The sequence below is a fragment of the Zea mays genome, chromosome 4, assembly GCF_902167145.1.
Source record: "Zea mays cultivar B73 chromosome 4, Zm-B73-REFERENCE-NAM-5.0, whole genome shotgun sequence".
Classification (NCBI taxonomy): domain Eukaryota; kingdom Viridiplantae; phylum Streptophyta; class Magnoliopsida; order Poales; family Poaceae; genus Zea; species Zea mays.
In genome coordinates this window covers 37,921,515-37,945,892 of record NC_050099.1, presented here as the reverse complement: position 1 = coordinate 37,945,892, position 24,378 = coordinate 37,921,515, and the positions used below count along the sequence as shown (strand labels likewise).

The 24,378-nt window shown below is 43.9% G+C and overlaps 2 protein-coding genes across 2 annotated transcripts; both read left to right on the top strand.

Moving 5' to 3' along the window:
- Nucleotides 1-1,351: 1,351 nt before the first annotated feature.
- LOC118476894 (tubby-like F-box protein 5) lies at nucleotides 1,352-3,870 on the top strand. Its single transcript, XM_035967235.1, has 3 exons — nucleotides 1,352-1,573; nucleotides 3,523-3,672; nucleotides 3,774-3,870. Exons 1-3 carry the CDS (start codon nucleotides 1,529-1,531, stop codon nucleotides 3,855-3,857), a joined length of 279 nt encoding a protein of 92 aa, XP_035823128.1. The 5' UTR covers nucleotides 1,352-1,528; the 3' UTR covers nucleotides 3,858-3,870.
- A 3,562-nt stretch (nucleotides 3,871-7,432) lies between these two features.
- LOC732842 (orange pericarp 1) lies at nucleotides 7,433-11,338 on the top strand. Its single transcript, NM_001397135.1, has 5 exons — nucleotides 7,433-8,086; nucleotides 9,043-9,399; nucleotides 9,566-10,008; nucleotides 10,082-10,176; nucleotides 10,882-11,338. Exons 1-5 carry the CDS (start codon nucleotides 7,733-7,735, stop codon nucleotides 11,055-11,057), a joined length of 1,425 nt encoding a protein of 474 aa, NP_001384064.1. The 5' UTR covers nucleotides 7,433-7,732; the 3' UTR covers nucleotides 11,058-11,338.
- Nucleotides 11,339-24,378: the final 13,040 nt, after the last annotated feature.

Here is a 24,378-nt window from a genome sequence, read left to right as displayed (position 1 = left end):
CGACCTATACAATAAGCACAATAGGCCCAAATCATTCAGGGCTCAGGCATTTAAAAAAAATCAAACACAAATGCCTAACGTGTCTAGGTATGGAATTTACCCACGAGGATGGCAGGGCACAAATTTGAAAGGGGAATCAATTACACCAGTGCATCAAAAAAATTGCAGCTCCCGTGATGAGGGTAAAGCATTGACACAGTGATGAGGGTAAAGCATGGACGAGAGGTAACCTATGTACCAACAATTGTTAGCATTACTCAGATATCAGAGTCCTATAATTTTTGTTGATTCGGCTACCTATGTACCAGTGTTGGATTCAAGTGGAATTTGGTGTGAATTATTTTAATGTTTCTCTTCAGCACATTTTATTTACTGCCTTCATGGTTCACTTGTGGTAAACCTCTACTGCTTAATCTCATACAAGCCTGTTTCTTAATAATGAGATTAACTGTTAATTGGATTTGCTGTAGATTAGTACAACTTATGGCGTGTTTGTGCAGAAGATAATTCCATCCATGATGCACCAATGCTTTATATGAGCTCATTGATCAAGGGAGTCAATTTGGTTAAAGTTGTATGGTTGCACACTGTATGAGAAAAGAGGCTTGTATGTAGAAAATATGTCTAAAAATAACTTCCTGGGGTGTTTCCATTATGATAATGAAGCCTGAATAAATTCTGAGAAATAATAACCTAGAGGTTGGCATGAATCCATAGGTATGATTTTTCTTGTGAAGTTTCCAACTCACTAAACACATTGGGTAGCATTAAAGTGCCGTGTGGTTGGGAAAATCGATAAAGAAAAACAGAGAACATTTAGCTTGGATGCTGAAATTTCAGTTTGCCCAGTTCTGAATCGGGTGACAATTTCGTCTATGAAACGACTTTTTCTCCTAAACTTGCAACAACAACAGCAAAACCTATTAGTCCCAAGAAAGTTGGGGTAGACACTTTTTCTCCTAAACTTGGTAATACAAAAATTATAGGGGTCTAGACATCTTTGCTATTATGAAATTTCATGATTTTAGCCCAGCAGGTCTGGGAGATATGGAATTTAGAACTTGCCCAGAAGGTCAGGCGGTGATGCCAACACAGATCATCCAATCAGATCCGGAATGCCTGCCACTGTATACTTGGAGCTGCTCGACAGGAGCGCCGTTGGTGGCATTGCAAACATCATCTATAGTCCTCGGGCACAACAAGGTCAGTCGATGACGCCAACGCAGATCATCCCATCGGATCCGGTATTCTTGACGAATATCCCTGAAGATGGGAAACCCACGCTGCTGGTGCAAACACCGCCGGTGATTCCAGTGTAGGCCCCATTGCCCTTGGACGGGATGTCGCTGACTACAATGGAGTACCTTTCTTTCTTCGATGTCAGTCGATTATGTTTACTATGGAATATGGATGTTCTCTTATATGCTTGGTTGTAGCTCCTGACACGCAGTTGTAGCTTGGCTCGAGGCGGGCATCAGCGACGACAAACATCCTGCTCAATTTGTTGTATGATAAATACTGCGAAAGGATGCTGGTGTTTCATAAGATGACCGTGCAGCTCATGAAAATCCAGGTAAAATATGTAGCTGACTATGGAAATCCAGGTAAAATATGCAGCTCATAAGATGACCGTGCATCTCTAGCAAATTGTAATGACAAAATGGAAATAAAAGAAAGAGAATTTATCTGCTCTAAGTCATAGTACAGAATGGATTCCATATTATATGTTGTTATTTTTCCCTACATTATATCCTTACATACTTTCAGATATAACCATAGTTGGTCTCAATGTTCAAACGATGGCCAAATATTTTTCCCTGTCTCTATTCAACTGTTGTCGCATAGCTCCCCTTGAACTATGGATTGCCACAGCCATTAGAATCCAGTTATATATACTTTGTGCAGTGAGCCACCAATTGGCCATAGACCAAACAATCTCATGTTCATGATGAAAAAGAAAAAAAATGAGGGATTCAGAGTTTAGGAACCCAACCTATTTTTACCTTTCGAGCTTGGCTGCAATGAACCTTTATAGTGCATGGCTGCAGGCTGTAGTTTCTTTTTAATTGTTTGCATGTATGCAGTGATGATGCATGACAAATCAAAGGTGTTATTTACTTTTGACCTACCTTATGTAGGAATTTATGATGTGTAAACAGGCTACCTAATTCCCATCCATCACATAAAATTGTTACCTATTTGTATAGCACATAACTGCATTCTAGAAGATCACAAATAGTAAATAACATAAACTGCTCGTGCTTGGATTCAGAATTTTTTTAAACCCAGTGTGCAATGTAATAACTATGGACAACTATTTCTGCATTTAAATCTGTATATTAAAAATATTAATGTGGTTTATGTCCAATGCATTTCTTAACTAACTACCTTCATCTAACACAATATTTAGGGTATACATATATATATGATCGCTCGATAGTTCCTAGAATGTTAGCACTGCAATTGTTGATGCTTTGGAAAAAGATAGCTATCAGACTACTAAATACTAATAACCAGAGCAGCTTACCAATAAAATTAGAAATTTATAATCTAAGGCACAGTGATAGGTTTGTTAGACAGAATGATTGTCTCTTTTGTTTTTCTGTAGAAATGCTAATAGATGTCATGGTCCCTGTTGTGTTATTTTCTTTTGCTATAGGTCGGTTGGTTATTTCATTGACCAAACAAACCTTTTCAGTGTAGGAAGATAGTCCTATCTTATTTTTTAATAAAGACAAAATTGATTAAGTAGACTCAGTGTATAGCCAGGAAAAGATAGCTTCGCTACATACTACATTTGACATAGTCTGTGACATTTTTCATTTACCAATAATCACTTATCACAAAATAAGAACTTCTTAATATTCTTGCCAACAACTTAGAAATAGAAGAGATTGTTAATGAGGATCACTTGATCCGTGTACACTTCAAATTATACTTGATCTTTCCTAAGCTATGAATAGTGGGATTGTTGAGAACAATTTGCCAAATATGTTTCTGAACAATCTGGTGACAGTATGAGATCTTGCAGTTCAGTTGAAACAAAGCTTGGAAAATTTTAGCAACCAAGCAAATAATATCAAAATCATACTTTGCTAAATCTTTGGTTTAGCATATTTTAGTCCTTTCTACACTGTTATGTCCTTTTTGCATTTGCTAACTTCTATTGGTTTGCCTTTGCCGACGGTGAAACAGTGATAGCTTGGCTAGAGAATACGAGGCACTGCATTTTGATCGTCTCTCGGTCATCACATGAGTTCGTCGGGCAAGGTTTACTCAGTGCGGGAATCAGGATGTCTCTAGGCTATTTCAGGTGGAAACTAGAGTGGAACTATTAGAGAGATATCCTAGGGATGTGAAGTGTTTCCTAATCTCTTTAATAGAAACATCATTATCATGGCCTAGCCTGTGGGCGGAGCAGCAACAGCCGCAGCGGCAGGGCCAGGGTCAGGAGGCGCTGCGGCATCAGCATAGGGGCGGTGGGCGGACCTGCCTCCGGAACTGCTGCTGGATGTGATACAGAGGGTGGAGTCGAGCGAGACGACGTGGTCGGCGCGGCGCCAGGTCGTGGCGTGCGCTGCTGTTTGCCGGTCGTGGCGCGAGGTCACCAAGGAGGTGGTGAAGACGCTCAAGGAGTGCGGCAGGATCACCTTCCCCATGTCCCTTAAGCAGGTATCTGCCTTGTTCTCTGATATCATGATTCATATGAAGTTTTGCTGGTTAAGGTGTAGCGAGAATCTGGATGTCTTGATGCTAACATGTTTTTGCTACAGGTTGGCACTCTCTGCCTTTTCTCTACTTTGATGATCAATCACATGTATGTTTCATTCAACTGCAATAAACCATTAACTGTATAATGACCAAAAGAAAACTATAATACACTTACAATCCTTACAAAAAGGACAGTTAAATTTATTCTCTTGCAAATTATTCCCCCTTGTTTGGTCGCCCTCATTTAAGTTGTGGCTTAGATATTCCTACTCAGAGAGTTGGTACATGTTTTTTATGCTTATCTTTTTCATTTATCAACCATATGTGTGTTTGATGTTTTTTCTATGCTTAGACCTAAACAAAACATTCTTGATAGCCACATCTAAAACATTCATTTCAAGTTATACATTAATTCATTTATATTCCATCAACTTTTAAAATACAACACTTAGTTTGTTTGAAAAGAAATAGTTTTTGTGAAGTGTACTGATGCAATGTCGTTCTGTTTTGTCATTTTATTTTTGTTATATCTTGGAGATGCTGAGCTTGATCAATATTTTGCCATTGAATTTATGAGTGGCCTATATGTTCACTGTTTGCCCATTTCTTCAGTTAAGCTGAATGCAAACCATTGAGATGGTCCAGGTTGAGGACCTCCATGGCACCTATGTTGGTGTGGGTTGTGCCGCCTCATCGTGACCGTCATCGATTGGGCCTCCGAGGTATAGGTTACTTTGTTATTGCTTGGTGAATGCTTATATATGTTTTTATTCGTCTGTGCTGGTGAGGTTAGTTTTAATGAGTCATTGACAAAGACAATGATGTGTCCCAGGAAGAACATCTTCAATTTCCTTGGAGATAAATCTAGACTGAATAGTAAATATTGTTTTAGGTGGATGACTCTCCACTGATTCCAAGAATGACTTAAATAATCAAATTTGTGTTTCTGATCCCGTGATGCAACAAAATGTTTTGAACACTTGAAATTTAGTTGGACCATGGCTTTGATTTGAGGTGGTTTGTTTGAGTTGCCCCCCAAATATAGGCACCCATGTTAGTACAGACCAACTGATAACTGAAGATACTCTGCTCTATGTATGATTTGGTTAAAATTTTGGGACAATAGAATGGCACACATGTTTGTTGTTTTTGTCTATTTAAAAACTTCATTGGGGTGTTTTAGCATGAGTGCAACTAAAGGGGAGTAGAGCTTGTACATTGTGACTGGTTCGAATTTATGTGGAGGAACTACATGAGTGTGCTTCTGATTTTTTATAGTTTTAGCGTTATCCTCTTGAAGGCCTGAATGATTCAAGTAAAAGTGACATACAATGTTGTTTTTCATGTGCAAATTCAACTAGAATACCCATTGTCTCTATTTTTTCAGTTCTTCTTAGAGAATACTTTTAAGTATGCACATGCCACATTGTTATTGGGAACCTAATCCTTATCTCCAGTTCAGCGATGATGAATCTAATTTTGAATTAGTACTTGTATGTAATGGATTTTAGATTATATGTAATCTTGATTAAGGTCAAGTTCTATGGATTAAGGTTGTATGCTTTTTCCACACCAATTCTCATTGTTATGCATATGGGGCTCTAGCCCATGCATCGAACATCAAGTTTTTCTCTGAATACAAAAACTTATGTAATAGGACCGTCTGAAAATATTTATGTTGTGAGACTACTAATTCTTTGTTTATATACTCATGTGTTGCGTGTAAAAAACTCAGTCCAGGAGAAGACCTCCGATGAAGAAAGAGTGCACATGCACGAGGTATGGGCGATTTATGTCAGTGTTCAACAATTTGGTTTTTTTCCTTATCTTTTCAACACCTCCTAACACTACAAAGCTAATGTTCTTCCGCGTCACAGGGTACTTGCAGATAGATGTCGGCTCTATGGACGAACACTCGACCAAGTCAGATGAGGAGTATGAGGGCCTAGCCATGCGCGACGTGATGGCTACTGGTCCAACAATGAGCAGCAAGCTGTGAGTTAAAGATGAACTCACCTGCCCTGGAGAGCAACATCCATAGGAGTGAGGCAAAATGGCTGGTACCACCACAACATGGACCCGTTCCTGAAGATGTCCAAGGAGGTGGTAGCCGACACCATAATGTCTTGCGTGTCATTGTGTCACCGGTCAGCAACACGCTGCGCTGGTACCGGCGGGTGTTGTGTTTCTTAGGCGTCTGTTTCTGTGCTTTGAGCTGTGCTATAGAGTGGTTGTGCCAACTACTGATTTTAAAAGAAAAAGGTAAGGTAAGCTGAGAATCATTGTTGAAAACAAACATGTAATGGTTCGTTCTCATCAGTTGTGCCAACTACCAAGCATTTCATTGATCAGAATCTGTCGTTGCTCATGAGAACCAAAAGTAAGATACTTCTTAATAACATTGAATGCAAATTTCTGCTAGCTTATCTTTACTATCTTTTCTTGTATCAATATAATACATATTTATACATAATTTTTTGTGGTATTTTATGTTTCCGTTGCAACGCACGGGCACTCACCTAGTATACATAGAAAAAAGAGAGAGAAATGAATTAGAGAAATTAAACAGTGAGAAGGAAACTGAAAAATGACCTCCGGTCAATATTCTCACGCTGAGGATGGATGTGAGAACCCACAGTTTCGTATGTAGAATTGACTTTGCAGGTCGCTATGATAACAAATAAAATTAAAATCATATTCATTGCATCTCCACGTGACAGGCTAGCTGCTGTTACACTAAGAAAACAAACTGGAAAACAATGACTTTTTCACGATTTCGCTATCGACGGCGACGCCAATAGAATGAAGCACCTCTCATCGATCACCATGTCGTGATCACTTAGATCCATAGACAATGAGGTTAAGCCCTTTCCCCCCAAATCTCACGTGCCTATTTGCAGTCTTGATATCGAAAATTAGTGTTCGATGTCGGTTTGGATTCTTAGGCCAGTTAATTTTTTATATATATAGGGCTTTTTTTCAATACCCTCATTTTTTAATAATCTGTCTTTTGAAAACTAGGCAAAAACCAAAATAGACCAGTCTTTATCAGTTCCTTTTGTCAGCCCTTTACCAAGTTATTGGTATCCAGTTTTTTTTTTTGCCAGATTTAAAAGACTAGACAAAAGCAAAAACTGTTTTTTTAAAGAATCTGAAACTGATCAAACAGACCCATAAGAGTACTAATTGGTTGTGTGGCTTTTTAGACACACACATCGTCAATGATCCTATAGATTAAAAGAATCCACAAAAACCACTGCTTTGATGGCTTTTGGACTCATAAAGCACTGTTTTGATGTGCTATAAATTAAAAGAATCCACAAAAGAAATTTTGTTTTTGTATGGTTACTGAGAGGGGGAAAAGAGAAAGAAATTAAAGAAATCGAACAGTGAGAATCGAAAAGGACCTCTCGTCAATGACAATATTCTCACAATATTCTCACCCTGAGGATCCCAAACGCATGGACGGACGGCAACCGCCGGCGTCGACCTCACCGTCGTCGTCCCCATCGGCGAACAGCGTCGAGGAGGCCGAGCTGGCCGGAGCGTTGCCGCCGCCGAGCGGGCGGCGCAGGGCGCGCCACGTCGGAGTTCGGACGGTGGACGCAGACGGCGCGAACGAATGTTCCGGATAAAACCGTCCCGAAAATGCCCCTGGAAAGCTGGACCCGGCGCAAAACCAGCTCGAGGTGGACGAGATCACGAGAAAGCGAAACGAAACGGCTCAGCTCAACGAGCGGCTGGCCTCCCACGCAGTCCGCCTGCACGATCCGGTGGGCCCGGCGCGACCCGCCCGTCCCCGCGCCCGGTCCACCAGCGCCAGCGCAAGCGAGGCAGCCCGGGCGCGGAGCCCTGTCCGTGCACCGGGTCTAGGCGGATCCGGTGGAGCCACCAACCCCTCCTTGCCGGAAGTCCTAGCGCCACCAGTTTATATACCCGCCGGTGGGTACCCGCGCCTCACACCACCACGCAGCAGTGCGCCCAGCCAGCCTATCTACCCCCCACCCCTCGAATTGTTCCCATGGCCGCCGCCATTCGCGGAAGCCCTACCCGCGCCGCCGCGCCGACCCAGCCGCGCGCGGTGCTGCGGGTGGCGTCGTCCGCCGCGCCAGCCTCCTCCTCCTCCGCCCGCCCGCGCAGGGGCGCCGTGGCAGAGGCCGCAATGCAGCCGGCCAAGGCGGTCGCCGCGGAGGCGGCCTCCCCCGCTGCCGCGCTGGAGATGGGGAACGGCGCCGCGGTCGCGGGGCTGCAGCGGCCCGACGCCATGGGGAGGTTTGGGAGGTTCGGCGGCAAGTACGTCCCCGAGACGCTCATGCACGCGCTCACCGAGCTCGAGAACGCCTTCCACGCACTCGCCACCGACGACGAGTTCCAGGTAGCGCTACCTCCGCGTCTCCTCTGTCTCTCGGACTTTACTCGTATTAGGCGGGGGATTTGGATGCCTAGTTTCCGTATGTATGTGTGGTTAGGAGATGCCACATATTATGATGGGCTGGAAAAAAGTTTGTGTTATGGGGGTGGATTGATTTCTCCATTGATTCTGTTCTTGTGTTCCCTTTCAAGTAGTCTGGTACATTGAACTATCTGAGAGGATTTGCAAGTAGGTGTACAGGAAAAGCGCACCTTTTCGTCTGATGATTCCAATAAAAACATAGAATCTATCACTCTTAATAGTTAATACTACTAAAAAAGGCAGACCTGGTGAGTCTGTGAGGGAGCTCTCAATACTATTTAGTCCTGGTTCGTGTACTCCAATCCAGCTCTGGATTAACATGGATTGGAATTAAATCCATGTCACAATCTATGCCCCAAAATAATCCAAGTCTATTCAAATTTTTTTAATTCGGTTAAACCCATCATGGATTATAACTCAAGAGTTTGAGAATTTTTTAAACTATGGAAGGTATGGATTCTATCCATAGCTCATTAGGTATGGAACAAATCCATAACGATATTGCACAAGTTTATATTAGAATCCATGGATTAAAAAAATAACTAGCTTTGCGAGATATATGGATTAAATGCTGGATTTAATCTCACCATGGGATTGAGTGTGAGGTATGGATTCACCCAATCCAGACCCGGATTAAATTCCATGGTGGGATTTTATCCCTTGTAACCGAACAAGGCCTTATTACGTGATCAAAATGCTTTTATCACTCTCCATACTGTTCATATGATCAAAATGATGCAGATTCTTGAATCACAAGGAGTATTTGGTCAACATGCTGCGATTCCTGAATCCTGGAGAATTATTGTAGTTTTTACAAGCTCGCACTTATGCTTGGCTTTCAAGAGTTGCATCTGACCTCCCACTCACGCTTTCCACAGAAAGAACTTGACGGTATTCTCAAGGACTACGTTGGACGTGAGAGCCCCCTTTACTTCGCGGAGCGCCTGACGGAGCACTACAAGCGCGCTGATGGCACAGGCCCGCTCATCTACCTCAAGAGGGAGGACCTCAACCACACGGGCGCCCACAAGATCAACAATGCTGTGGCGCAGGCCCTGCTCGCCAAGCGACTTGGGAAGCAGCGCATCATTGCCGAGACAGGGGCTGGCCAGCACGGTGTCGCCACCGCCACCGTGTGCGCCCGTTTCGGGCTGCAGTGCATCATCTACATGGGCGCGCAAGACATGGAGAGGCAGGCACTCAATGTTTTCCGGATGAAGCTTCTTGGTGCAGAGGTATAGTGGAGACATCTGTTGTTTGTTAGTTTGAGTTTGTTCCATCTGCAGTTGTTTTTGACGCTAGTACTTGTTTCAGAAAAGCATTCACTATCAGTAATTCAGTAGCATGTAAGTTGTTAGATTTGTGAATCTTTTCCTTATTGTTCCTTTTTTTCTGAAACAGGTGAGGGCTGTACATTCTGGGACAGCAACCCTGAAGGATGCTACTTCAGAGGCTATCCGTGACTGGGTCACTAACGTGGAGACCACACACTATATATTGGGCTCTGTTGCTGGCCCGCACCCGTACCCGATGATGGTGAGGGAGTTCCACAAGGTTATCGGCAAGGAGACCCGGAGGCAGGCCATGCACAAGTGGGGTGGCAAGCCGGACGTCTTGGTCGCTTGCGTCGGGGGTGGATCAAACGCCATGGGCCTGTTCCACGAGTTCGTTGAGGATCAGGATGTGAGGCTGATCGGAGTGGAGGCAGCTGGCCATGGCGTAGACACCGACAAGCATGCGGCGACTTTGACAAAGGGCCAAGTTGGAGTTCTCCATGGATCTATGAGCTATTTGCTGCAGGACGACGATGGGCAAGTTATCGAGCCCCACTCCATCAGTGCTGGGTAGGTTTTCTTTGTGTTTACGCTCACAAGACTGCAGGATGGTGTGGGCTAATTATCCATTTTTTTGAATCAGACTGGATTACCCTGGCGTTGGACCTGAGCACAGTTTCTTGAAGGACATCGGACGCGCTGAATATGACAGCGTGACTGATCAGGAGGCACTGGATGGTATGTGCCTCACTCCCTTTCCATCTTTTGTATCGATTGAACTAATTTTTAACAAGTTGTTGCTGTTAGCGTTGGTGTCAGCTTTCAGTGCCTTGACATCTGTATCAATCACTAACTTTTATAAATAACACACGGACATTCTGTTTTTTCTTGATCTGAAAGAGTCACTAGTGAACGCGTGTCCAAATCTCCACAGTGTGCTTATACCAGTACAACTGCACTGTTTTGTCATTTGTGCCAGAATTTATTTTAATACACCTATGTGAATTATCTCAAACGTGGCGAATCAGCAAGATGTTATCTTAAATGATTAATTGTCATGTATTTGGTTGATGTAGCCGTTCAGGATATTGCAATGCCAATAATATAGTCGTAGCCTCCTAGGTTCTGCTCAGTAGATACGCCAAATGTTTAATATATGCCTTATTATTGAGCTGATGCTGATTTTTTCAATAACCAAACTTAATGTTAATTCTTGAGCACTCTGTGCTATAGATCGGAGATTAGAATTAGCTTACAAATCAATAGTCCTCAGATGTGACACTAAATACATTGCGGACTGTTCAGCATACATAAGGCCTGTAGTTTTTTTTCTCTCTCCCTGAACAATTGAGGAACTGTCTCAACAGCTGATTTAGTATTCACTCTGTTTATACCCTGAATGCTATGTGGAACATCTAATCGCATGGCTACTCTCGCATGCAGCTTTCAAGCGCGTCTCCCGTCTGGAGGGCATCATCCCGGCCCTGGAGACCTCCCACGCGCTCGCCTACCTGGAGAAGCTGTGCCCGACCCTGCCGGACGGCGTGAGGGTGGTGCTGAACTGCAGTGGGCGAGGCGACAAGGACGTGCACACCGCCAGCAAGTACCTGGACGTCTAGAACACCGGAGAGGAGGGCTGAATGAGAGTTTTGCATGCCAATTTTTGAAGGGTTCAGCAGTTATGTAGCGCTGTTTTTTTTGTGATAAGAGTACAAATAACCTGGAAGCTAAAGCTAGTATTGTTGTAGCCGCCCTTTGTTCTTTTTTTGAGTTGTTGTTCTGTATCTGAAATGTTTTGGAGTGCATAATGATCAATAAACAAGTAAATACCAAAATCTTTGTCCATGATTTGTTTGGCCGAGGAGTGGAGAAGAATAAAGTGGCTCTATCCATTTTTTGGATGTTCGGTTTTCAATAAAATAAGAGTGGAGTGGTTACTGGATTTTCATATGGAGATTTACTATAAATAGTTGGAACGCTCTCGCTTCATAAAACACATCTCTTCTACTCTTCAAACAAATAAAAATGGAGCGGCTCCGTTTTATTTTACACTTTAACCAAACAAAAAATGAAGTGGTTATATTTTTTTTGCCAAACGCAGAATAAAACGGCTTTATTTTTAAATGCTGGAATGGAAGCACTCTATTTTATTTGACTCTGTGCTTTGGCTTTTGCCCCCTAAAAGCCAAAAGCAAAACCAAAGGGTTGGATCTAGGAAATAGCTTTTTCTAAAAGCTGACTCTCTCGCAGTGCAAAACTGGAAGCACCCCTAGACCTGCTTTTAGTGGCTTTCGAATGAAACTGTAAAAACATACATCGAAGAACTTTTAATAGCTTTGAGTGGTTTCCACCAAACGGTGTTTAGTTTTTTAACAGCTCACAGCCCATAACAGCTTTTTTCATAACTCACAGCCCACAACAGCTTTTTTTACAGCCACAACCCAACCAAACAGACCCTTAAGCTCTCTGCTGCCGTGCATTTCCTCGGGCTGGATAAGTCTAGGAATCAGGAATTTGCGCGGGAATAGTTCATTTCTTGCTCCTTTCCTTATCTTTCTCTCATATCATGTTTTCTTGGTCTAGTTTCTCCCCTTAAAATGAACAACTCTTGTAAGGAGAGCATGGATGGATTGCACAAGCCATAAGATTAATCTCCGGGCTTTGTGTATTGACCAGTTGATGCGACTGACTGACAACGATTTGGTCTCGACATCTTTCAGCGGCTGATCACTCAAGCTGTCCAAGACCATCTCACCTTCCTCGTATGAAAAGAAAAACGTGATGTGAAGCCAAATCGTTCTATGCTCAGCTTCAGCTTTGACATTCTTCCAAACTTTCAGCGCCCTACTCAATATCAGTCCTGTGGGTCGAAGGAAACAAAAGTATAAATCAACCCACGAAGGATTCACTAAGATGAAGCAGCACAAGAGATAAAAAGCATACCTTCAAGTGCGTGTAAGCAAGACAGTCCGAAAACCGGGGTAAATGAAACGATAACATTGAAAACGCGGTTTAACCGACGTTTTTTAAGGCTCCAAATACCATACTCAGAGCTTCGTCCTCCTTCTTGTTATAATTCCCGAGGATTTTGTTACACATCTCCTCTATAGCCTCTAACCACTCATCACATGGTTCTCCAAACCCAAATTCAAATTTGTATGTAAATTTCAACCTACCAGTACATGCTCTGTCACCAAAGCACTATCCTTTGTCAACTCTAGCGTACTCCATCCAGCTACCAACGACCATGTGTTGAACGCCGAATGCTCTTGCACAAGATCCCTTGTTCCAATGTGGGTGCAGACGACGTTGAAAGCAATCAGGGAATCCTGGGCTTCGAAGTTCATGTAACAAGTTGGTTTTTGAACCTGAAGCTAGGTTGAATAGGATTTCAAATTATGCCCTTGATATCCTCCCTCTTCTCTAAGCCATTCTTCATGTAAAACCATTCCTTCTCCCAGACATTCAGCCACTTGCTACGATATACAAGAGCCGGGAACTGTGCTTCTTTCGGTAAGCGAAGTAATAACATTTGAAGTTATTGTGAAGATGGTCCGTTCCAACCGTCTTCGTCTGGTAGTGCAACTCATGGATCTGGCAGAAGCACTCTGCATTAGGCTATATGCCTTGGCTTCACACAGCCTAGATGAAGACCCCAAGCCTCTTGATGGCGTTTGGGGTAACCTGGTGCAAATATATATTGAATCTATTCAGGACAGCCACCACCATTTTATGCAGTAGAAACCGAAGCCTAGCCTTCAGAAAGCTTTGAAAAACAACAACTTCGTCCTCCTTTGGCATCGGTGTGGTGTCTTCACCACCAAATCAAACCAAGCTAGCATCACTGATATAATGGGACTCAGTCAATACCTGAATATGACACCTCCTTGATCGTTGATTTTTCAAAGTCCACATGGCTTGCTTTTGTGGACCAGATATCGTTGCTATCTTCCTCAATCTATATGTATTCATTGTCGTCTTTTGACCCCTTAGCCGGGTCGACCAAAACATCTTCAGCAACTACCCTGGATACCTCAGTCACAGGTTCACTAATGGTACCCAAAGCCTCCCCTTTCATCTTAGGAACAACCGAGGCTAGCACTAAAGCAAGATTAGAAACCATCTTCTCTCCTACCATTTCTAAAAAACAAATAAGATTTCAACATGCACTAAAGCTAAGTTCGAAGCAAGCTTCAAAGGCATAGAAACGATTAGCAGCAGACCACAACAATAGTAAATGTTGTGTGTGGCCGTGTGGGTTCGACTTCTGTTGGTTACTTGTTCTCAAATGCTATAAATTAAGAACAAGGCAACACAATTGTTAATGGTTAGAGACCTTCGTCCTTCGAAGCATTATTTCCTTTCGGATATAATGATCTTCAGACGAAAGTCATGAAAGACATATCTTCATCATTTCAGCATATAAATATAAATATAAATAAGAATGCGAAAGAACATTAAAGAATGTAGGTAATGATTAAATCCTTGCAATTTATTTATATTTATATCCATAGATAAGAATTAACATTGATGATATTTATAATACAATGGTACCTTCGGTTCGCCAGAAGGTGAGAATGCAAAGAAGACGCGAGAGAGAGATTACAATCCAGCGTGAACAATACGGGGTACTGTTCATCTATTTATATGCGCAGGACGCAGCCCAGACACAATTACATTCATGTCCCTGGCATTTACTTGCAATCATAATGCAAATAATCAAGGACTAAACAGTCTTTTTCCCTTGAGTCGGTGACGACCAGGCTTCGTCATAATACTAAGCCGAAGCTCCTTCAGCCATATCTTCGACTTCCATCCGTATCATCATGTCGTGTATGCCTTGTATTATCTTGCCAAAGGTGTTTCTGCCTTGAGGACCTTCGGCGGGGAAGAAGACCCCCAACAATAGCTCCTTCACGGTGCTAGATCGTTTTTCGTAATGAGCTCGATCCGCGAAAACACGAAGGCTTCGGAATGCCGAAGGTCCAAAAAACACCTTCCCTGGGCTCGTTGCCAGGAAACGATTAAAATATTCTGATCGTTGGACGGTCCACCGCTCAACCAATGTAAGCGGTATGGCAGTTCGCCTTCTCCCCCTGCAACACTATATAAATAGACGGGTTGGTGAGGAGTTACCACAACATTCATTGCTATCGCATCGTTGTGCTGTTAAAATTTTTAACCATAGCTGAAGCTTCCTGCGTTGAATTTTTAAGTAAGCGCTTCGTCACCTGAGATCAACTTTGGCTTAAAGAACCTGAACACACAAATGGCCAGGGTAAGATCCACTGCTAGGGTGTCTCGTGAAGAAGTGGAGACCAAAATTGCCGAAACAGCACCAATATCAGAAGTGATGACGCGATCGGGTCTGGTTGTGTCAGAGGAAGTTACTACTGAAGGTGCCTCCAATGCCGAAGCTGAACAGATTGTAGCTGGAGGCGAGAGTGACAATGAAAGTGAAGAAGATAACAGTATTCTGAGCCTAACAAAGCCTAGCCACTTTGAATTTAGGAAATCTACTGTAACAGAGGATGACATGGTTATGAAGAGAAAACTTGGCTATTTCGGGGAGGCTGAGAGCAAGCTTGTCCCGTTTTCTAGGGAGGAAATAGTTCCGGAGCCAAGAGAGGACGAAGTTGTCGTTTTCAAAAGCTTCTTCAGAGCGGGACTTTGGTTCCCCTTAAATGACATGATATGAGAAGTTTTAAAGAACTTTGAGGTAGACCTTCATCAATTGACACCCAATGCCATTGTTAGGCTTAGTGTTTTTATATGGGCTCTCTGAAGCCAGGGTATGAGCGCTAATGCCATAGCTTTTTGCCGGGTGCATGAACTGCACTATCAGACGAAGGCCAGAGCGGATGGTCTTCATAAGAACTTTGGCTGCTACAACTTTGCATATATAAAAGATACCAAGGCTCCAGTAATTCGCTATCGCACTAAATGGCCAATCGGGTGGACAAATGAATGGTTTTATGTGAAAGCGAACGAGAAGAAAAGGGAGAAATTGATGACTATGGTCATGAGGCCTATGAAATTAAGCTTCGGAATGACCAGGCCCTTGTGCCATATGCAACTTGGCTCCCCATGCCAGCTAGCCGAAGTTGAATTTAGAGTGGTAGCTGCCGAAATTTGTACTAGGGACCTAGTACAAGAATATTTGGCAAACAAAACATTTCCAACTTCCAGCGGTTGGGGGATGCCGAAGAAAAAAGAAGGGGGGAAAGTATGAGCTTGTACGGCTCCCCTATCGCTTTAAATTTGAGAAACAATTTAAGAAACCTTGCAACGAATGGCTGGAGATGATTGAGACCATGTGCAACGAGATACTTGGTAATTATACCAAGAAAGAAGATCAATTGATGACTGCCGCCTTCGCCCCCGGCCAAAACGAAGGCTGAATCGTGTGATGAATGCCTTAAACTTCGATTACCCAGACTATGAGAAGCTCGATGAAGGGGCCGAAAGGATAAAAAGAAAAAGAATAGTCAGCATTCTGAATAGGCAAGCTGCCCGATTGATAAAGGAAGATGAAAAAGCTTTGAAGAAAACAAGAACAGCACAAGAGCCAAAGATGGCAATTTCTAAGAAGCGAAAACTTAGCATAGTGCCTTCTTCTGAGCCGAAGGCAGGAGAAGAAGCTCCTTCGACGCCCTCTGCTGCCGAAGTAGCAGAAATTCTGAAGGTAATGACTGACTCCCCGTGTAACACCCTGAATTTGGGGGTATAAAATTTCTTTCTAATTATCACCCAAATTCAAGTGTTACTCTTCTCTCTTTCTCTAGTTTCTATCTATCTCTAGATTCCCTCTCTCCCTCTTTTTCCTTTTGAGTAGAAATAGCTTAATTAAGGGGGAATTAATTATTTATTTTTGTCAAAACACTTTGGGTTATGACATGTTGCATCATGCTGAGTTTGAATATTCTTTGAATTGTTGCACATGTTTGAATTAGTTTGAATTTGAAACTTGATTTGAATTTGAATTGAAAACCCTAGAGAAAAGAAATGGAAAAGCAATTAGTAAATTTAGGAAAAAGGAAAAAGCCAATTCGGTCCAAACCAGCCCACCAGGCCCAGCCGCGCGCGCCCGCGCTCGCGCTCCTGCCGCCCCTGACAGGCAGACCCCACCTGTCGGCGCTAGTCTGCCCCGCACCCTCCTCTCTCTCTCGCTCGCTGCCCAGTGGGGCCAAGCTGTTGGCGCCGGTTCCCTTCGCTCGCACGCTCCTCTTCCCTCTCTGCCTAGCGAGCCCGGTTCGCCAGTCGCCGAGCCGTTGCCCCATGCCCTCGCCCTCTCTCTCTGCGCCGTGGGCCTTCCCTGTCAGCTCTGCCCTCCCCGCGCTCGCCGTGGACCAGCGCGCGCGCACTCGCGCACTTCGTCGGAATTCTCGGCCACGACGCCCGCCCACGCGCCCCAGCTCCCTTTTTGAGCCCGGCCGCGCCCGCACTCACTCCCGCCTCATTTCGCACAGCCCTGCCCTCTCTCGCGCTCTGCCCACGCCGCCCGACCTCGCCAGAAACCCACGCCCACCTCCCCGGTCAACCAGCTCGCCGGAGGCCACACCCAGCGACCAAGAGCTCCGCCCCCGAGGTGAGACATCTTCTCCCATGCTCAATTTCCCCAGTTACACTTTGTCACCGGCCAATTTCGGCTTCGCCGGTGTCGGCCGTGGCGGTCCGCCACGCCCTCGCGGTGGCCGGCCGATTTATCCTGGCTTAGCGCCCCCGCGTCGGTCCTTGAGTTCCCCCTCGCCCTGCTGAAGCTATCCCAGGCCTTAGCGCGCCTCAAGCCCTCTCCCCGCGACCGGAATCCCTCACCGGAGTTCCTTCGGCCCGCCCGAGGCCTTCTCCCCGCCGTTCTCCCCTCTCTGTCCTCGGTCTCGTGACCACAACCCTGCCATCGAATTCGCCGAGTCGTCTTCCCTCTCTCTGACCAACTCTGGCGACCCCGGAACCACCGTAGCATGCACCCGCCCCAACTCCGGCGACTTCACTGCCGCGGAGAGGAGCGGCGCCGCCCGTAGCCGTTCACCCCCCCGGTCTGATCTCCCCCGTCCGATCTTGATCACACGGCCCAGATCGCGGGATACCGCTTCGCGCACGCGCGTCCTGCGTCCGGGCCCATCTGTCAGCACCCGCGTCCCCTGGCGCTGGGCCCGCTCGGTCAGTGCGCCCCCCTCGGTCGCTGACACCGCTGGCCCGCCTGTCAGCACTCGCCCGCCCGCGCGCGCGCACCCTCGGCTGTAGATCTAATCTCGGCCGTTGGTTTCTGATCTAACAGTTGAGATCGTCCGATACCCCTTCGCGCGGTAGTTTTATTAAAGAGACCCTCGGGTTAGTTGGAATTAACCCGTCGTCCCTGGTTTTCGCGCGTAGGCCCCTGTAATCTTGCAGTTTGAACCCTAGGCTTTTAAATAATTATAGAATTAGACCTATTTTCATATTTTAAATTCCCAAACTTGTTTATTTCATATCTTTTGCATATGAACTCCAAATTTAGTGATTCAAATTGCAAAATGTTCATAGGAATATTCTCTATTTAAATAAATTAGTTCCATTTACAATCTGTACATTCCAATTTTATGGTTAACTATGGATTAGTATATGTGTAGATTTGTTTATTTAATAAAATAAATAAAAGGAAAACCCTAGGGATTAAAGTATATTTAGTTTTGTGAGACTAATAACATGTATCACATGAATTTATCCCTGGGCTAAGTTTTAGGTCACAGTAAAATAAATAATAACTAGGTTGTGTAATTATGGACAACTCTTAAAGAATAATCTATTTCTAAATGGAATTAGTTTATGTTATAGTTCATGTTATACTTTGATCTCATTATTCCTTATTTAGTATTGTGCCTTTTTAAGATGTATTCCAATGTTTGTACATGTTTGGTGTGCTGTTCATTTGTACTTTTCCAAATGTATTGAATGCATGCTCGCTTTATTTAGACAACAAGCAGTTCGAGGTTCCCGAGTGTGTTGCTAGAGACCTCCCTGAGGAACAACCTGGTGAAGGCAAGTGTCCTCTGACCTATTATGTCCTACATACTCTATAATTCACTGTCTCGCATTACTTTATGAAACCTAAGGATTGACTAGTCTGTATTTACCTTATCCTTGTTTACCTTTTGGGTTACCATGGTTAGCTTTATGCTATTGCTTTAACTTAATCAATGAACATGATGTGATTATTTATGCCACGATGATGTTATCCCGATGATGATATTGTGATACTCTAGGGGACTTGGGCCTTTTTCCTGAGTACCTCTCCGTAAGGACCTGTTCGTGGAGTGACCACCCGGGATAACAATGCAACCATGAGGGTGGAATGGGACGCCTTTAGCTGATTAATTAGATGAACCTGGGGGTGTAGTTGGCTTTTCCTGAGGGCTATCAATGGGGGTCGGGGTATAGTGCTCGCTCTGCCAAGGGGGGGTGCAGAGGTTCATTCGATTTGGTTTTGTTAGTCACCCACCTTGGGGAGGTGTACTGCGTTTGTACGACTGGCGAAACCTAACGAGCAACTATGCACATGGGGAGTCTTTGTAAAGGCTACATAGTGTATCCCTGGCCATTCACCTCGATAGTGAAGATCGGGTCTATACAACTAGGCCTGGGCAAAAAACCTATAACCCGATACCCGAACCCGGAATTTTCAAACCCGAACCCATAATATTGGGTACCCGAATTTTATTCGGGAATTTCGGGTACCAACTTATGAAACCCAAAATTATTCTAGGCAGTTCGGGTACCACCTGCCGGTACCCGAATAACCCGAACCCGGAAATCTTTAGCCAGCTATAGGGGCCTACAACCAACAGCATACATGCATACAACCCATTAGCCCAAGTGCCAGCCTATGTGCATTCACAGCCCACCCACCGAGTCACTAAACCAAGTAACCAACTAGCCCACCCATCGGCCACCGCCCAGGCTCCCACGTACAGGCAAGCGGGAAGCAATACGGGGCAAACCCTACAAGCTACAGCCGACACCGAGGCACCGAGCAGTCCAAGTCCGCCGCCAGCCATCAAGTGTCCATGTCCATCTAGGTCTAGCGGTCGGGCTCTACGCCGTCCAACTGCAGTGGTCCAAGGTCGCCGACCGACCTCGTAGCAGGCACCAGACAGCACGCAGACCTCGCCGCCGGTCGACACGACGACAGCGACCCAGGAATCGAGCAACGTACGCATTTTTGTTTCTATCTCTCTATCTCGTAATTGAGCAGCACACATTTATGTCTCTTACAGTCAGTAACTTATAGTCAGTAACTTAGTAAGTTAGTATGCATTTCTAACTCTCTATTTCGTAATCGAGCAGCACACATTTCTATCTAAGTTAGTATGCATTTCTATTTATATGTTGTCTTATATTCAGTAACTTAGTAAGTTAGTATGCATTTCAGTAACTTAGTAAGCAGTAACTTATATATATGTCTGAGGTTTTTTTTGAAGATGCCTGATACTGATGATATAGTAGACATGGAATTGGAAAGAGAATCTATGTGTACTGCTACTCAATTTGAGCAAGCAACTGTGGAAACAACAGCTGATCAGTCACAAACAATACAAGGTAAATCTACTGGAACTGAAGGGGATGCTAATTTCATAGACCTTGAGAATCAAACTGAGAAAAAGGAGGCAAGAAAGGAGATGGTACCAAGGTCAAGTATGTGGGATCATTTCATTAAGATCAAAGATGACAAGGGTAGGCTAAAGTCTGCTAAGTGCAAATATTGTCAGCGTATCCTTAAGGCTGATTCCAATCAGCATGGTACATCTTCATTAAATAAACATTTTAATGTCTGCAAGCGCAACCCCAATAAATTTGATAAAGACCCAAAGCAAGGTAATTTGCAAGCAACGGGAGGGGAAGCTCCTAGCACTTGGAGGTTTGATCAAAATTCATTGAGGGATGCATTTGCTGAAATGCTAATAGAAGATGAGCTGCCCTTTGCTTTTGGTGAGAAGTCGGGCTTCAGAAAATTTATGTCAAAAGCTTGCCCACGGTTCCAAGTGCCATCTAGAAGAACTTGTACTAGGGACATTGTGCGCACATACTTCCAAGAGAGGGCCAAGCTAAAGAAGTTCTTCAAAGACTCTTGTCAAAGAGTTAGTCTAACAACAAATTGTTGGACCTCCCAACAACAAGATGGCTATATGACTGTGATAGCAAGTTTTATTGATGAGAAATGGATTTTGCAGAAGAAAATCATTAGCGTTTTCAAGGTAAAGGGGCATAAGGGGGATGATATTGGGAAAAGCTTGATCAAAAGTTTGGTGGACTGGGGTTTGGATAGAATTATGACTATAACAGTTGATAATGGAAGTGCCAATGATAGTGCTATTGGTTATTTGAGAAGACAATTACAGAAAACAACAATAGCAGATGGCAAGTATCTCCACATGAGGTGTGCTGCACATATAGTGAACCTCATTGTGCGAGATGGCTTGAAAGATGTGGACCTCTCAGTGCAACGTGTTAGGGATGCTGTTCGTTACATAAAAAATGGAACTTCAAGGTTGGTAAAGTTCAAGGAATTTGTAGAGGAAGAGAAGGTTGACAGCAAGGCCTTTTTGAGGCTTGATGTCCCAACAAGATGGAATTCAACATATCTAATGTTGAAGGCTGCAATTGTGTATGAGAAGGTATTCTTGAGGTTGGCTGAAGACGACATTAGCTATGTTTTGGAGCTATCTGAGGTGAGAGGAGGACGTGATCACCCTAATGAGGATGATTTGGAGAATGCTAAGAAGATGGCTGAATTTCTAGAGCATTTCTATGATCTCACTATTCGCATCTCCTCTAGCCTTCATGTCACTATTAACACCTTCTTTCATGAGATTGGAGAGATCCACTTGTTGATTCAATCATGGATTGATAGTGTGGATCCTTTGCGAGTTTCAATGGGCTTCAGAATGAAAGAGAAATATGACAAGTATTGGGGAGTTTGGAATGAGCCGGATAAGGACAGAGGGAAAGGAAAGGGTAAGGAAAAGGAGAACATTAATCTATTGATTTTTGTTGCTGCATTTCTTGATCCAAGGTACAAGTTATCTTTGTACCATAAGATTACCGTTGAAGAGATCTTTGGTGAGGACAGAGGACAACTAGTTTGGTCTGCTATTAAGACATGTATCCGAGAACTGTTCACAGAATATAGAAATATTTATGCACCAATTGAAGAATCAACTGAAGAAACAGATTCAACTCAAGCAAGAGGTGGTCCAGGAGGGAAGCTTAAACAAGTTATTGCCAAGAAAATGAAGATGACTAATAGTAGTAACAACACTACCAAATCAGAACTGGACAAATATGTATCTGAAGATTGTGAAGATACAGAAAAAAGATCGATATTCTCGTTTGGTGGAAGGACAATGCACACAGATTATCGGTTTTGGCTCACATGGCCCAAGATATCCTTGCTATACCAATATCAACAGTAGCTTCAGAGTCCGTTTTCAGCACAAGTGGACGTATCTTGGATGATTTTTGTACTTCCCTTACACCTTTCATGTTGGAGGCCCTTGTATGTACCCAAGATTGGCTAAGAAGGTCTACTCCCATTGACATACAAGAGAATATCGAGGAATTAGCCATTATAGAAAAAGGTATAATAGTATTCCATCATTTTTTTGTATGTATTTGATGTTTAATCATTTCTAATTGATAGCTGCATGGTTCCACTCCTTTAATTGCAGAGCTAATTGAAGAATTTGGAAATGGTGGCAAAGGAAAAAGAACTGAGGTTACTTCCACTTCCAAGTCTCAAGCAACACAACAGTGAGCTGTGGACTGTGGTGCACGTCTGGCTTATTGGTGATTGTATGTCTGTCCCTGTGTCTCCTTCGTTGGTGGCAGACTAGCGGTTGTATGGCTGTGTCTCTACATGAGAGATGAGATTGTTTCCCTCTGTAGACTTGTCACTGCTGTAGATGTGTAGTGGTGTGTCCGTGTGTTCCAAGTGCTGGAGAGTGGTGTGAAGTGTGCTGGTGCAGACTGCAGTGGTGCTACCGTGCTAGTGTGCTACTGTGTGCCAAGCCAAGTGTTGTCTTGCTGGACAAGTGCTGGAGACTTGGTGTTCTGGACAAGTGCGGAAGTGCCGTGTGTGGACAGTGGAGAACTGGAGAGTAGCATAGCACATCCTCTGTTTTGAATTCATATCAATTATCGTCTATTTAGGTTGTGGAGTACTGGAGTCTAAAGTCTAACAGTTCCTGAGAACCTGATGTATTTTATTGTATCATATTTTCCCTGTGTGTATTTACCAATGACCTGTGTATGTTTCATGAGGGTAGTGAACTAGTGACTGTTTTTTTAAATCCGGGTACTTCGGGAGTACCCGATACCCGAACCCGAATTATCGGGTACCCGAATTTCCGGGTACTATAATACCCGATACAATTTCGGGTATGACTTTCTAAAACCCGAAATTTTAATTACCCGAATTACCCGACCCGAAATTTTCGGGTAACCCGAACGCCCAGTCCTATATACAACCCAGGCTGGGAAGGGATCACGACTCGTGGGTAAAGTGTACAACCTCTGCAAAGTGTTAGAAACTGGTATATCAGCCGAGCTCATAGTTAAGAGCAGCCTTGGGATCCTCTTTGATTAGAAGAATTCTAGTTACTTTTATGATGATGGTTAACAATGATGATATAATTCTGATCTTTGGTATTTCCTCTTTGAGGGAGTACTTTTGGGTAATAACTGGGTATATTACTAAAACTTGGCTCTACTAGTAATAATAAATTCTTGACCAACCAAAAGCAACTGCTTAACCTCAACCCCACATACAGCTAGTCCACTTTAGCCAAATGGGACATTTGCTAAGTACGTTGATGTGTACTCACCCTTGCTTTACAAACCACCCCCACCCTAGGTTGTCCCCACTGTACTCAGTGCTCAAGAGGTGATGCTGGCAACATGGAGGATTTTGAGAAGTTCTAGGACTACGATGAGTTCTAGTTTATTTTAGTGGCAAACCCCCAGTCAGCTGCCTGTGTCATCTACGTTTCGTTTTCTCCGCACTTTGATGTTTATGTTAAAGACATTGGTTATGTATTAGACTGTGTGGATGTCTTGGACATCTTGATGTAATTAAAGTACCTTTCCGCTATTTATTTCGAGCATTGTGTGATAATGTTCAATTATGTAATCGTTGTGTACGTGAGTTTCTGATCGTGGCACGTACATGGTTCACATTCGGTTTGCCTTCCAAAACCGGGTGTGACACCCCGCCCTTCAAGCTGCTAAGTCCACTAGGATCAGAACTGACAAAATTTTTACAGAAGAAAGGACAACCTTCAGCTGCAGAGGAGAAAGTAAAAGAGCAAAAGAAACGACGAATAGTAAATGTGATGCAAGCCATTGAACGAACACTGCCTTCAGCTTCGGTGGCTAAGACCGTGACTGTTGCAGGTGCCGAAGCTAAAGCTAAAGCTGCTGTCGAAGTCAAGGTCGCTGGTGAAGCCGAAGCTACAATGTCAGATATTGACAGGCTTATATCGGATGTAATTAAAGATGTGACTACAGAGGAGGACATGGCCACAGCGCCAGGTAAAGAAAGGGAAATTGATACCGATCCTTCGGGCAGAGAAGATTTCAACCTTCGACACCTGGGCGGTCAGGAGCTTTCTGAAGAAGAGAAGACGGAGTTAAAAGAATTTGCTATATCGTGCGGATACCAACCGGGGTCTTTGATCTTCAGCGGGGTTGATGAGGAGACCTTAGGATGTATTCGCAACCGCGGCGAGGCAAAGATAGTCAACACTTTATCGAAGAGTGTTGGCTTTCCGAAGTTAGAGTCTGATATCAGGTGCTACCGACGGCAACATATTGTCGGTAGCTTATTTTATTCCAACTTCAAGGTGAGACCTTTGGCTAGGTTATTATTATTATCTTCGTGGTGAATTGAATGTTCTGACTATGACT

What these genes read in the sequence shown, in the direction of transcription:
- LOC118476894 (XM_035967235.1), top strand. Translation starts at nt 1,529, where the DNA reads ATGCTGGTGTTTCATAAGATGACCGTGCAGCTCATGAAAATCCAG. An exon ending in TGCAGCTCATGAAAATCCAG is followed by an intron (nt 1,574 to 3,522) that starts GTAAAATATGTA and finishes GATGTGATACAG; the next exon opens with AGGGTGGAGTCGAGCGAGAC. An exon ending in TCCCCATGTCCCTTAAGCAG is followed by an intron (nt 3,673 to 3,773) that starts GTATCTGCCTTG and finishes TTTTTGCTACAG; the next exon opens with GTTGGCACTCTCTGCCTTTT.
- LOC732842 (NM_001397135.1), top strand. Translation starts at nt 7,733, where the DNA reads ATGGCCGCCGCCATTCGCGGAAGCCCTACCCGCGCCGCCGCGCCGACC. An exon ending in CCACCGACGACGAGTTCCAG is followed by an intron (nt 8,087 to 9,042) that starts GTAGCGCTACCT and finishes CGCTTTCCACAG; the next exon opens with AAAGAACTTGACGGTATTCT. An exon ending in CCCCACTCCATCAGTGCTGG is followed by an intron (nt 10,009 to 10,081) that starts GTAGGTTTTCTT and finishes TTTTTGAATCAG; the next exon opens with ACTGGATTACCCTGGCGTTG.